Below are 13,744 nucleotides of genomic sequence, written 5' to 3' on the forward strand. Positions count from 1 at the left end.
GGAACCAGAAAAACGAGTGCTGAGGTGGGTTGCAGACTTTGTCAGATCTTAACACTGCAGTCATTTTCTTCATGCCTGGTGCCTTGTGGTTGGACCGTGTCAGTGATCTCTGACAATATTTCAAACCTAATGCCTGTGTTTGAAGACTACTAAAAAGGTTGGAGGACCTCAGTTAGGTATCAACTACATTATCCTTGAAAAAGTAGCTCAAATATCACCTCCTCTAGGAAGGCTTCTCCAGTCATTCCACCCAGAAATGGTTACACCATCCTCTGTGACGCCAGAGGACTCTTATTTGTACACGACCACAATACTTTCCCCAACTTTCCATGTAATCAAAGTGGTCAGGATTAATCTTGTCCTTCAAGTTGAATGTCAAGTTTCTGGAGTTAGAAACTGCTATAATCCCTGTATATTCTCTTCCTCTTTTCTGAGCCCTGTTCTTTGCATTTATTTTGTTGTTATTGTTGTTTAGTCACTAAATCATGCCTGATTCTTTTGTGACCCCATGGACTGTAGCCCACCAGGCTCTTTCATCTATGGGATTTTCCAGGCAAAAATACTGGAGTGGGATGCCATTTCCTTCTCCGGGGGATCTTCCTGACACAGAAATAAAACCCGTGTCTCCTGCATTGGCAGGCAGACTCTACCACTGAGCCACCAGAAAAGTTCTTGCATTTATTTAGGTGTCCACTAACTGGTTACTGATCTGACAGATTTGCTGGCTTCATTTCCCATGAGAACCCTCTGGCAGTAGAATTTCTGAAAGAGAAAATGAATTTTCCAGGGCTGCCTGGGAAAAACAGTTTCACTAGGCAATAGAGCATTGCAACTGGCAAATATTTGCTGAGCACATCCTCTGTGCTGGGCAACACATGGGTGTTGTTGGACTTGTCATTGAACCAAGCAAGTTCACTCTTAAGGATCAGAGACAGATAGATCAAATAGCAAAGAATGACAAAGTACAAGCTGAACTGAGGTAGCAGTAATAGGTTGAGACTGAAAGTATTTCTATTTGGGGAAGTCTTCATGGGAAGTGCATGTGAGCTTGATTTCAAAATATAGGAAGGGTTTCCATGGCAGATCACAGGGAACTTATAACCTTTTCTATGAAGTAAGAAGGAATGTCCTCTGGCAGTCTAGAGCAAATGTTTAAAGATGGTTGTGTACAGAACATACCCATGGTCCAACTTGGCTGGAATTTGGGGTGGATGAAGAATTTAGTGATAGATAACATTGGAAAGATCTTTTGGACCCAGATTATGGAGAGATTTAAATGCTAGGTTCAGAAGAATAGGGAGTGCTATCTTTCTGAGCCAGCTCTGAGGTGAATAGTTCAAGTTGTATCTACTTCCTGCCACTGCTGTGGAGATGTTAGCAGTGACCTGGGGAGTGTCCCTCATTCTAGTTTGGGCTGCTGGTTGAAGTGAGGCCCAGCATTGAGACACACGCGGCAAGCAAGGCAGTTCAGTTCTTCTGCGTTCCTCTGTCCTTGGGCCAGACTTGAGAGGTGCTGGTGCCTTGCTCTTGTGTCTGCTAGACGTATCTGGGTCTCAGATAAATGAATCATGGAAGAATCATTGAAACCCCAACCCCAGAGGTACTCTCCTGCACTTAGTCCTGTGGAGTGTCTTGGAAATGTTCTTGTGATGGGCAGGAGCCTCAGAAAATTCATTTGTTTGCAGAAACAGTCACAGTTTATGTAGAAGAGCAACGCTACCCCCTGAGAGAGACACACACACAGAGAGAAAGGCAGAGAGAGGGAGAAGCTTGGTTTCAAAAGAAGGGCTCTTTTTGAGACTATGGCCTCATGCCTCTTGGGACCAAAGCAGTACTGATGATAGCTTTGATTTCTAGAGAAACCAGTGTTTTATTTTATTTTTCTGTGCTGCACTTACTTTTCATGATGTTTTGTATCAGAGCTAAAACTTCTTTCTGGTGGTTACTAACAGGTGAAGTGATGAAAATCACCCCATCTGATGGAAGACAATTTTGTGGCTATTTCATTCATTCTCTACCGAGATTAAAGTGAATCTTGGACTGAATAAGCACCCTCTCTTCCTCTCAATTCCATCAGAGCAAATGTCTCCGTATCCTTGTACTCTCTGTTGTCTTTTTTCTGGAAAGTTCTTGCATATATTCAGGGCCCCAGCAATGGTGCGTGAATGATTGAGTAGGGACCATTCTAGGAGGAAGATGTCTGTCATTGTTTTTGTTTTGCTTCTTGTAAGAAAGACTATAGTAGGTGACTTCTGTTCCATCATTCATATACTTCCAGGGAGCAGGTAGAATCAGACCTGATATTTCTGGGACTGCTGATCTTGGAGAATCGACTGAAGGAAGAGACAAAACCTGTCCTTGAAGAGCTCATCTCAGCCCGGATAAGGACTGTGATGATCACAGGTATAGAACAAAATGTGTGTGTGAAAACATAAAGAATTTGATGCAGAATTAGACATAGTTCTCTCAAAAAGTAGCAAGTCTTTTTGACTCCCTGATATGGGCCAGGCACCATTCTAGAAGCTGGAGATGGGCAACAAAAAAGGCAAAGTTACTGTTCTCACTGAGTTTTCATTCACATGGGTTAAGAAAGAAAATAAACAACTAACAGTAAGTATTATAAGCTACGTAAAACAAAACAGGCTGATGCGGTTAAGTGTGTCTGACCAGCTACTTTAGATGAGGTGTTCTTTCTGATAGGGGACTTTTGAAATAACACTTGAATAAGAAGACTTAAGCCACGCAGAGATGTTGATTTTATTGTTAAATATTCAGAGAAGAAGAATGCTTAGTCAGCGTGGTCTGTACACTACACTGATGGCCCATCAAATGAGATCTATGATTCTGGAAATTATGAAATGTCCCTGCAGTCTCACTCTCAAACCCCAAATCACAAATAAGGGAATGATGAGAAAGGATCACGCAAGAGAAATGTGTAAAATTTCCTAATGAATGCTTCTGAGTGGAGAGTCAATGAGTTCCTTAAGTATTCACGTTTTTTGAGTGTGTGTTGCCTTCCCTTTCTCTGCTCTCAAAGTCAGATGCATTTAGCTCTATGAATTGTGGAATCAAGTCTTTCCCACCAAAGAATTCTCTCTCCTCCCTACTGCCTTTGAACTCAGTTCTATCCTGGGGACTCAAGTGTACATTCACCTCGCCTTTGGTACTTCTCTATTCCCCTCCACTACCCGTCCCTCCAAATCAAGAGATTTTTGAATCACTTTTACCCTCTCTTTTCTGAGCCCCTCAGTCCAACTTTTAGGTGTTTCTGAGTTAATTTACTACTGAACTAGAATTCCCCTTATATTATGGGTCTTCTGTTTCAAAATTTTTATTTAGCAATTATTGTATGCATTTTCAGAATCTATTTTTAACCAGTTAGATTTATGTAGAAGTAAGAACTCATGGCTCACAGCTTTCCCTCTTCACCTCTTTCCTCATATTGAAATTTCTGTTCTGTTTCTTCTCTTGCTTGGTTGTAATTTTTCTGAAGAATTGTCTTTGGATGAGGTGAAAGGGATTTATTATATACCCTGAAATATCTTTCTTGGCTTTGGCAAGGGAATGGTGTCTTGCCTAGGTATAGGAAGTTTGGGTTAGAGTCTTTCTTTAAAAGTTTTTATTTGAGTATAGTTGACTTACAATGTTGTTAGTTTCAGGTGTACACCAGTGATTCAGTTATATATTTTTATGTTTACACATCATTTTATACATAGTTTTACATAGTTTATAAGTATTTATACATAGTTTTCCAGGCTATGCATGAGTTGGTTCTGTCTCTTCAATCCCATTTTGGGGTACTCTTCCTTTCTTTTAGGTGACAATCTTCAGACTGCAATAACAGTGGCCAGAAAGTCTGGAATGGTTTCTGAAAGCCAGAAAATCATTCTCATTGAAGCAAATGAAACAACTGGGTCCTCATCAGCATCTATTTCTTGGAAATTACTAGAAGAGAAGAAGCACATTGCATACAGGAATCAGGTATACCTAAAATCAGACCTTCTGCCATGTTATCTAACTCATCACACACAGTTGGCTCCTGAGCAGCTTTGACTGGCAGAGGTGTACAGGTGACCTGGGGTCAACATACTTCTTCAGATGTCTGACATGTATGCAGTTCAAAGCACTCAACTATATCACTTTACCATACTATTCATACTGAGTTTTAAAGTATGGTGCTATCCTGGATGCTGGAAATAATACATTCTATTAAACTTTAAAAAGTCTTTAGAAAGAATATAGTAAGTGAGACTGCAAATCTAATTTCCCCTTTTCCCCTTGCTTGCCCGCTATCCCATTGAGTTCAAAGTGGATTTAGTCCCTAGGAGAGACACTGCTGTGTGCACTGGAAAATCAGACCATGTCTTCAAGATGGGGGAAAAAAAGTTTATTCATTTATCCCCAGTCTTGTCAGTATCCTATCTCTATTGTGTCCTTGTGAAACAATATTAATTCTGCTAGCAATAAAAAAAAAAGGAAAGTTTTCACTTCAGGGAGAGATTTATTAAGCTGAAATGCTTTCATATTGTACACTTAAAATGTGTGAAATGTGCTTTTCTCTGGGACTCACTGAGATCAAATCAGGATGCGGACAGGACGTGAGTGTTATCCACCTGTTCACTAGAGGCTGTTGATGTGCAAAGATTGATCCAGCAAAGAGAAAATGCTTCTCTGAGGAATCAAGGCTGGAGTGTGACTTTTAAAGAGAGACCTCAGACTATCATAGTTGCCTTTGCTTAGATATGCTTGTGATTCTAACCACCTTATCAAGTCTAAAATAACCGTGTCTTGCTTTGCAGGACAATTACATTAATATCAGGGAAGAAATCTCTGATAATAGCAAAGAAGGAAGTTACCATTTTGCTCTAAATGGAAAGTCCTTCCAGGTTATAACTCAACATTTCAATAGCCTACTGCCAAAGGTAAGTTCTAAGATGGTACCTATCTCCTGGTAAAGATGCTAACAATGTCAGAGAGCAAGATAGTAAGTAATTTCAAACCTTTAACTAGGTTAGATATACCTACAGAATGTATCATAAGGAAAGCAGATAGTTTTGCAGAGGTCATTGTTTAATTTCCTGCTAGATTTTAAATAAGTAAACTTGATTAGCCAATTATCCATCAACTGTAGAGTTAAAGCATTAGTGACTTCTCAAGTGATAAGATTGCTTTGAGGTAGCTGTCACTATACTGCCACGATTGAGGGGGTCTCACAGGATTGTGGAATCCAGCAATTATGCAGGAAGGAAGGCCAAGGATGGAGCTTCCCAGGTGGTACTAGTGGTAAAGAACCCTCCTGCCAATGCAGGAGACTTAAGAGAGGTGAGTTCCATCCCTGATCCAGGGATCTCCAGGAGGATCTCCTGGAGAAGAAAATGGCAACCCACTCCAGTATTGTTGCCTGGCACATCCCATGGACAGAGGAACCTGACGGGCTATAGTCCATGGGGTTGCACAGAGTCGGACACAGCTGAAGCAATACAGCAAGGGCAGGCCAAGGGTAGAGGAATTCCACTAGGCTTTTGGTAGAGAATCTCTATACAAAAGAGTGTCAAACTTAAACCCATAGTGGGGGCTGGCAAGTTATATATATAAAACATCTGAACAAACTAGAGGAGGATTATGTTCATAGTAAAGCAAAATGATTTATTTGCATTCAATTGCTCATTATCTTGGGTACTGTTGAAGAAAAAAAGAATGAAGACTTAAAGCTAAGTGAACTCTAAACTGAGTTTATTGCCAAGAAGAGCAGGGAGCATACAGCTGTAACAGAAGAATTTAGACTCTGTCGGATGGGGCTCAGGTTGATGGAACTGGTAGAGGTTTTTATACAACAATCAATTAATGTTTCATAGCCCAAATTAGGTGGGAGATATCAGCTGAGTTCCACAATTGGTCAAGCCCAGATAGTATGGTTAAGTCAAAGGCTACCCATAATCATTCTGTCATCACTAGGTTGTTTTTCTGCTAGATTCAAACAATTTTTCCAAAAAGCAGTTGTTGCCTCTTTTCCTTCTTTTGGGATCCTAACCTCATTTTATCTTGCAGTTTCTCATACTCTACTGGTTTAAGGTTCTATTAAGCTCTAGATTTTTCATGACCACAATCTCCGTGGCAGCTGAGCTAAATTCTTGTAGGTCATTGTTTTCATCAACTCTGTCTATTAAGTAGTCATCTTTATTGATTTTAGTCTTCCTGATCACTAACCTGATGACCAAAGTCTCAATATCTGTCTTAAAATCCAAAGGAGGACTTCTTAAAAACACTGTTTTCTCACTCATGGATATCATTAACCAGTCAGTGTTCTGAGTGCTATCAGTTATTTCAGGTATGACCAGCTGACATGATTAAAAAATTTCCTGTTTGCATTTTTTACAGATACTGATGAATGGAACCATCTTTGCAAGAATGTCTCCAGGGCAGAAATCCAGTCTGGTAGAAGAATTTCAGAAACTAGAGTAGGTTCTTTATCAATTCAGGTAGTGTAAAGTGCATACAGGCACAACAGGGGGAAAGTAAGAGGTATAGGAAGTCACTCCGTTGTTTAAGGCAGTGTTTGTTTGTTTGTTTTAAAATTTCTTTTTCTTTTAAATTTTAAATTTATTACTATTTTTAATTGAAGGATAATTGCTTTACAGAATTGGCTTCCCTTGTGGCTCAGCCGGTAAAGAATCTGCCTGCAATGCAGGAGACCTGGGTTGGATCTCTGGGTTGGGAAGATCCCCTGGAGAAGGGAAAGGCTACCCACTCCAGTATTCTGGCCTGGAGAATTCCATGGGCTGAATAGTCCATAGGGTTGCAAAGAGTCGGACACGACTGAGTGACTTTGACTTTGACTGCCAAAAATCAACATGAATCAGCCATAGGTATACATATGTCCCCTCCTCTTTTATTTTTACATTTTAAACATTTATATATTTGGCTGGGCCAGGTCTTAGCTGTAGCACACAGGATCTTAGATCTTCACTGCAGCCTATGCATTCTAGTTCCCTGACCATGGCTCTAACCCAGGTTCCCTGCATTGGGAGTGCAGAGTCTTAGCTTTGGGCCACCAAGGAAGTCCAGGGCAGGGTTCTTAATGTGGTTACACATGACAGTCACCTCAGGAGCTTTGAAAAATTAGCAATACCAGGACACCACCATCTAGAGATTCTGATTCAGTTACTCGTGTGGGTGCTTGAACATCAGTGCTTTGTAAAAGTTCCTTTCGTAAGTCAATTTTGCATCCAGAGAATCCCACTGAACTAGAACATAAGGGGCACAAGAAATAACTCTGGAAAGGTCATCTGAACTTGACTTCTGAAGGTGCAATGAAAATGTACATTTTATTTTTAAAAATTATTTTTATAGTTATGATATATGGGGGGGATCCTATGACAAGAAAGAGATTCACATAACCCTGAAATGTTAAAGCATTCTTATCCAAGGAATCCTGTCCATCCTAAATTAGAAAGATACTCTTAATACAAAGTGTCTCCATTAACAGAACCCCATCATTTGGGATCCTTTATTTCCTGTTAATGGAACTCCATGGAGTCTCAGAGGTTTTCTCTACCTCTGTTACTGGATAATACCCACACAACTCCAGCTCGTATTCACTTGATTCAGTCACCAAAAAGGCAAATAGTCCTCTCTTCTGAACATGGCTGAAAACCTCTGCAGTAAATTCATTGTCTTAGGTAGCAGTGTGGAAGAGAAGTACAGAAAATTATGCAAACATTGTTAGATTGCTCCTACCTTAAAAAGCAGACTGTCTTCATCAACAATTCAAGGTAGCAGTATCCGTTCAGCCTTGAAAATCTATCCTGAAATAGAGATATATTTTGTTTCTTCAACTTTTGATCCTGGCAGCCCATTTTTGAGTCCCTCAAGTGACGGCTGACACAGTGGATTTCCTCTCCAGTGACTAAACATTACCAAAAACGAATTTTTATTTATCATTTTAGAATGCCCCACCTCACTGAATACTCATAATGCTTTGTAGGGGAGATGAATGATAGTCAAAATGGAAAGTGATCAGGTCAAAGATCTAGATTTCCTGATTTCAAATCCCATGCCCTTCCCACCGTGCCATGCTGTCATATAATGATGCACTTCCTATTTTACAGCTGACAGAGTTGCCCCCTAGATAGTGAAGTGCAGGGTCTCCTTGAAGCACCTAGACTTAGGACAGCCACGATGGTTTTCTTAATCCATTTCAGGAACTGCTGAGTCAAACTCTACTCTTGGTCAAACCAGACTGTTAGGGAAACTCCCTTAAAATAAATAATAAGTTTGAGTCTTAAGTAATAAAGCTTATTTTATCTTTTTAATTAGAGCAATTAGTAGGTAAGATTGCTTTGATCTCCTCTACAATTGACTCTTTGTTCCCTTTTAGTTACTTTGTAGGTATGTGTGGTGATGGAGCCAATGACTGTGGGGTAAGTAGCTGCCAATGTGGGGCCATCATCTTGTCCTCAAGTGTATTTGCTCCAAGCCCAATAAGAGATAGCATCTCTGGGGTTATGTACCATCTCCATTCCTCTTGATGGAGAAACTGATGGGGAGGATTTGGGAAAGGTTTGGACCAGAGCCACACAATGACTCAATGACCAGTATGGACTGAATGGGGTAGAATTTGGCTCAGGATTCTGAACTTCTTTGGCTAGGTGTCAGAGTGACATCTCTTTCTTATGCAGTAGGCAGAGCAAAGTATAATCATCTTCTGGCCAGAGCTTGGGCCTACAAACCACCTTGTAGCCAGATTAACTAGCCTTTCTTACACAGCCTCAGGAAAGATATATGTCAGTAGTCAATAAGCTGACTCTTTGCTTTCAGGCTTTGAAAATGGCTCATGTGGGCGTCTCTTTATCAGAGCAGGAGGCGTCTGTGGCTTCACCTTTCACCTCCAAAACTCCAAACATTGAATGTGTGCCTCACCTTATCAAGTAAGTAGGTACTTTCTTCTAGCGTTGTTTTAACCTCTCTTGACTTTTAGGTGACTTTATTCTGCAAAAACCAGGGAAAATGTATGTCCCTGGGTGGAGAGGGTGCTTTGTGGGAGAAAGCAAAGATTCTACTTTGGAGTGGATTTACCTTCCGGGAAAGCAGTGGCATTTCTAGTGAAAATCACTGAATAGATTATTTTTAGAAGATTGGAATCTGGAACTTGCTGCTGCTTTGAAAATGTTAATCATACTCTCAGTATTGTTCTGAATATACCTCCTTAGATACTTTCTTAATGGAGGATTTACAGAAACCCTCTTCTCCCTACCTGTCTTCCTTTCCTCTTGTGTCTTTAAACTTCTTTGGAATATCCTTCCTATCCCTGGTTTCCAGAATATTTATTCATCTTTGCTGCTTCTACTACAGTTTCCCTTGGTGCTTCATTCCCCTCCCCCATCCCAGAATATGTACTTCTGTTGCATTTTGTTTGAATAATAAAGATGGTGAACATTGTGGCTGCTTTTGGTTATTATAACTAGTATGTGTTTACAGTTTATAAAGTGCCAGCCTGGAATTGTAGGGATGGTTACTATTTTTTTGACAAAGAACCTGAAGCTCTGAGAACTTGATGTAGCCAAACTCACTGCCATATAAGATTGAAGATTGTATTAGAATTAATTTTGCTTCGATGTGTTTCATGTACAAATGTCATACTCTTTCCACCACACTAAAATAATGTTTTGACTAGCTCCTCCCCATTTAAAAAATGTGTTCATGCACTCAACAAATATTTATAAAGCAGGGACTCAGTACCCAGAACTGTTGGGGGCACAGGGAATTCAGAAGCAAATAAACATTCCTTGATCTCACAAAGCTTTCTTCTGGTGAAGAAGCCAGGCAATAACACATACACAGATAAATCAGGAGTAGTGTGAAAAGTCATGAGATAGCTCAGATGGTGGAATCAATTTCTTCAGATGTGGTTGTGTCAGGGAGCCTTTCTCAGGAGGTGAGGGAAAAGGAGAAACCACCTTCTAGGTGGAGTTAACTACAGCAGCAAAGCCCCAATACAGGAAAATGTCTGATTTGAGGATCAGGTTTTGGAATCCCAGGAAACTATTCCAACCAGAAGTAAATTTAAATTCTTCTTTTTTTTTTTTTTCCCAAAATGAAAAAGATAAAAGTGGTATTGGATAAATAATCTATTTTAAGCTTTAAATTTATACCATTTACTCAAAATCAATCAACAGTAACATAAATGAACATGCTCATTGATTCCAGTCTCTTTAAGTTGGATGCAAGCCTCATTTGAATGTGCATATTATTTTAGCTCAGTTTTAGAAAAAGTTGGGACTGCCAAATGAAATTTGAATGAGATGTTTGCAAAACCCCTGAAGTACCTGGAGCATGAAAATAGCCCCCAAACCTGCAATCTTATTTAAATTCCTTGGTTCATAGATGAAGAAACTGTGACCAAGAGAAGGAAAATGAACTTCCAAGTCACATTAGTGAATGATTATGAACTCTGGAACTATTTCTCAAGTCTCCTACTCGGAGCTGAAATGATGCCCACAGACAGGACAAAAGTAACTCCATATCTGGGCTTCAAAGCTTGACCAATGGCCTGTGGACCCTGGACTGGAATTAGTCTTCATTGAAAATCTAGCATACTGACCACTTATTCCCACTGGCTCAAGACTGTCCAGTCTGTTAGACAAACAATCAAATTATCAGGCTTTGATTTTTTTCTTCTGAGCTCAGCTAAACAGCACAGGATAACTGACCTCATTTCCTCCCGTGATTTTCATTTCATTACTTTCTCATTTCTTTTCTCATGCAGGGAAGGCCGTGCAGCTCTCGTCACCTCATTTTGCATGTTTAAGTACATGGCTCTGTACAGCATGATTCAATATGTTGGTGTTCTGCTGCTCTACTGGGTATGATTGGGACCTAGTCTCTTGGTTAGTGAGAGCTGAAAGTAGTGGTCACTTTCAATCTGCAATGCTTTTTAAAGAAAGAGTGCAAATAGGATATTTCAAGCTTCCTTGGTCACTCAGATGGTAAAGAGGCAGCCTACAATGTGGGAGATCTGCGTTCGACTGGGAAGATCCCCTGGAGAAGGGACAGGCAACCCACTCCAGTATTCTTGCCTGGAGAATTCCATGAACAGAGGAGCCTGATGGACTATGGTCCATAGGGTCGCAAAGAGTCGGACATGACTGAGCGACTAAACACACACAACAACTAGCTTACTAAATTCCTGAAAATTTAGCAATTGACTTTGATGAGTTAGTACAAAGCAACATATCACTGATTCCTTGAATATAGGGATTTGAAAATAGGCATATCATATCCCCCAAAGTACATAGATCTTGTGATAGCTTTTATTATTTAGCAAAATATCAAAGAAGAAAAGACATACCTAGTATTAATGTTTGTGAACTCAACCTATAGGCTTCTTCTATTGACTAACACTGAGAAAGGGAATTCCACTCATGCTGAAGGTATCCAGATTCATCTCTATGTCTTACCCTCTTGCTCCAGGGTTGAAGGTTTTACTTCTGTTATTTTCAGATTGTATAAGTCCTTTTCCTTTCACTGATGAATGGACTGAAAAAGAAGAGGCTCATTACAGAGATCTGGCTGTATTTTGGAATCCCAGTAACTCATTAGCCTCAAAAGTAGAGTTAAAAGTAGAGATAATGGGTAATCATTATTGCCTTTTCACGAAGGGGTGGGGGGGCAAGGAAGCAAGTTCCTTGAAATCAATAAGACCTGAATATATTTTTCTTAAGAATATCAGCATGCTTTATCAGGACTTTCTAACAACACCCAAGAATGCAAATCATGGGTTTAGTTATTCTTATTTTCCATTGATGAAATTTAGGTAAGATCACCCCATTTCTCATTTACCATTTAGAAAGTCCTATTTTGTTGTGCTAGACCAAACTCCAATCTTTCTGATAACAAGTAGAAAAGAGAGAAAAGATGAATCTAGTAGGGTGAGGTGTTCCCGTCAACAAGGAGTGACAGAGATGCTCAAAGGACCAGCCCAGAAGGCACACAGCGGTGTCCCTACTGATTAGGGAGAAGTTCACAGGCTTGTCTTTGGTACTCTTGCTGACATGACCATGACCCTGACCATATCGCCTTGGTCTTCTAATTGAAAATCCTATGTTGCTATGACAAAGTGAGTGCAGTTTATATCACATTTCATCCAGAAGTTTCTAACTTTTTTGAGCGACTTTCATTTTTATTTTCAGGAGACAAACAACCTTTCAAATTACCAGTTTCTGTTCCAGGATCTGGCCATTACAACTATTATTGGTGTAACAAGTAAGATATCTTTTAAATTTTCTTCTCAGAGATGCTCTCCTGCACCTGTGTCCCGCTCTCCCTGCAGGGTTGGTCCCACCATGAGAGATGGTCGCTATAGCAGCATTGATGCGTGACTTGTTCACAAAGGGATATAGTCTGCAGGGAGAGAAAGAGGAAACAGAATCTTCAGTTTTAAGTGTTGAAAGAAAGTGTTATCCAAGGAAAAGCTGGCTAGTTATTTTACTGTTTTCCACAAAATATAGAGCTTCTACAAAGGGTCGCTAAACATTTAAAATGAAAAAAAGCACTTTGAAAATCAGGAACACTGACTTCTATGTGCTTTTAAGTATAGTTATGGCCCAAATGTGCCCAATTTATAGAAGCTAAATGGCTTTCATGGTTTCTATTTCCAATCCTAGCCTCTTAGGATTTAGAACAGAGATTAAATGTAATCTTGCCATTATGCTACTCTCACCCACCACCTCCAACTATCAATAATATTTGAATTGTCTCCTCAGTTTCCCTGATGTGGGATTTTTTTCCCAACCTGACCACTAACCATCATCTTGACCATATTCTTTGCTTTTCTCTGTTACCTATGAATGCCACCACTTGTACTTTTAATCCTACCTGCCCCTACCTCCTAAAGGATTTTGTTTCTGTAAAAAATCTTTTTTTCCACCATCAACTTTTCTTTGGTCTACTTGATCATTCCAGTCAGTGTATACATGTATATTTTTTATCTTCTTTCTTTAAAGAGCTCTTGCATGACCCAAAATCCACCATAAGCTGCTGTCCCCTTTCTTGTCAAACTTCCCAAATTGTTGAGTAGACCAAATTTGTCCACTGCCATCTCTAATTCTACAGTCATTTGTTTCAATCAGCCACATTCTAACATTTGAGGGAATGGATTTGGATTCTGAACCTGTGCTGTTGCTTGGTGGGAGGAGGTGGTTTCCTGGCAAATATTTAATAACCAGCTCTTCAAAAATTGTATATATACATGTATATTATTTGGGCTTCCCTTGTGGCTCAGCTGGTAAGGAATCTGCCTGCAATGAGGGAGACCTGGGTTGGATCCCCGGGCTGGGAAGATCACCTGAAGAAGGGAAATGCTATTCACTCCAGTATTCTGGCCTGGAGAACTCCATGGACTCTATAGACCATGGGGTAACAAAGAGTCGGACTCGACTGAGTAACTTTCACTTCACTTCATGTACACACACACACACACACACACACACACACACACACATATACATGCATATACATATAAGTTTGGGCTTTCCTGGAGGCTCAGGCAGTAAAGAATCTACCGGCAATAAAGGAGATGGAGGTTTGATCCCTGGCTCGGGAAGATCACCTGGAGAAGGGAATGGCTACCCACTCCAGTATTCTTGCTTAGAGAATTCCATGGACAGAGTAGCCTGGTGGGCTACAGTTCATGGGGTTGCAAAGAATCAGACACAACTGAGGGACTATTACTTTCATGCATATACGT

The 13,744-nt window shown here is 40.1% G+C and overlaps 1 protein-coding gene across 1 annotated transcript in view; it reads left to right on the top strand.

Moving 5' to 3' along the window:
- Positions 1 to 13,744, top strand: part of ATP13A4 (ATPase 13A4) — a 118,196-nt gene that overhangs the window by 84,574 nt on the left and 19,878 nt on the right. Inside the window, exons 18-25 of the mRNA XM_065942810.1 lie at positions 2,279 to 2,403; positions 3,818 to 3,981; positions 4,800 to 4,922; positions 6,379 to 6,458; positions 8,378 to 8,420; positions 8,818 to 8,927; positions 10,766 to 10,862; positions 12,189 to 12,261. Of these exons, the coding sequence (XP_065798882.1) occupies positions 2,279 to 2,403; positions 3,818 to 3,981; positions 4,800 to 4,922; positions 6,379 to 6,458; positions 8,378 to 8,420; positions 8,818 to 8,927; positions 10,766 to 10,862; positions 12,189 to 12,261 (815 nt within the window). The remainder of the gene's footprint in view (positions 1 to 2,278; positions 2,404 to 3,817; positions 3,982 to 4,799; positions 4,923 to 6,378; positions 6,459 to 8,377; positions 8,421 to 8,817; positions 8,928 to 10,765; positions 10,863 to 12,188; positions 12,262 to 13,744) is intronic.

Source organism: Muntiacus reevesi, chromosome 8 (assembly GCF_963930625.1).
Source record: "Muntiacus reevesi chromosome 8, mMunRee1.1, whole genome shotgun sequence".
Taxonomy (NCBI): Eukaryota; Metazoa; Chordata; class Mammalia; order Artiodactyla; family Cervidae; genus Muntiacus; species Muntiacus reevesi.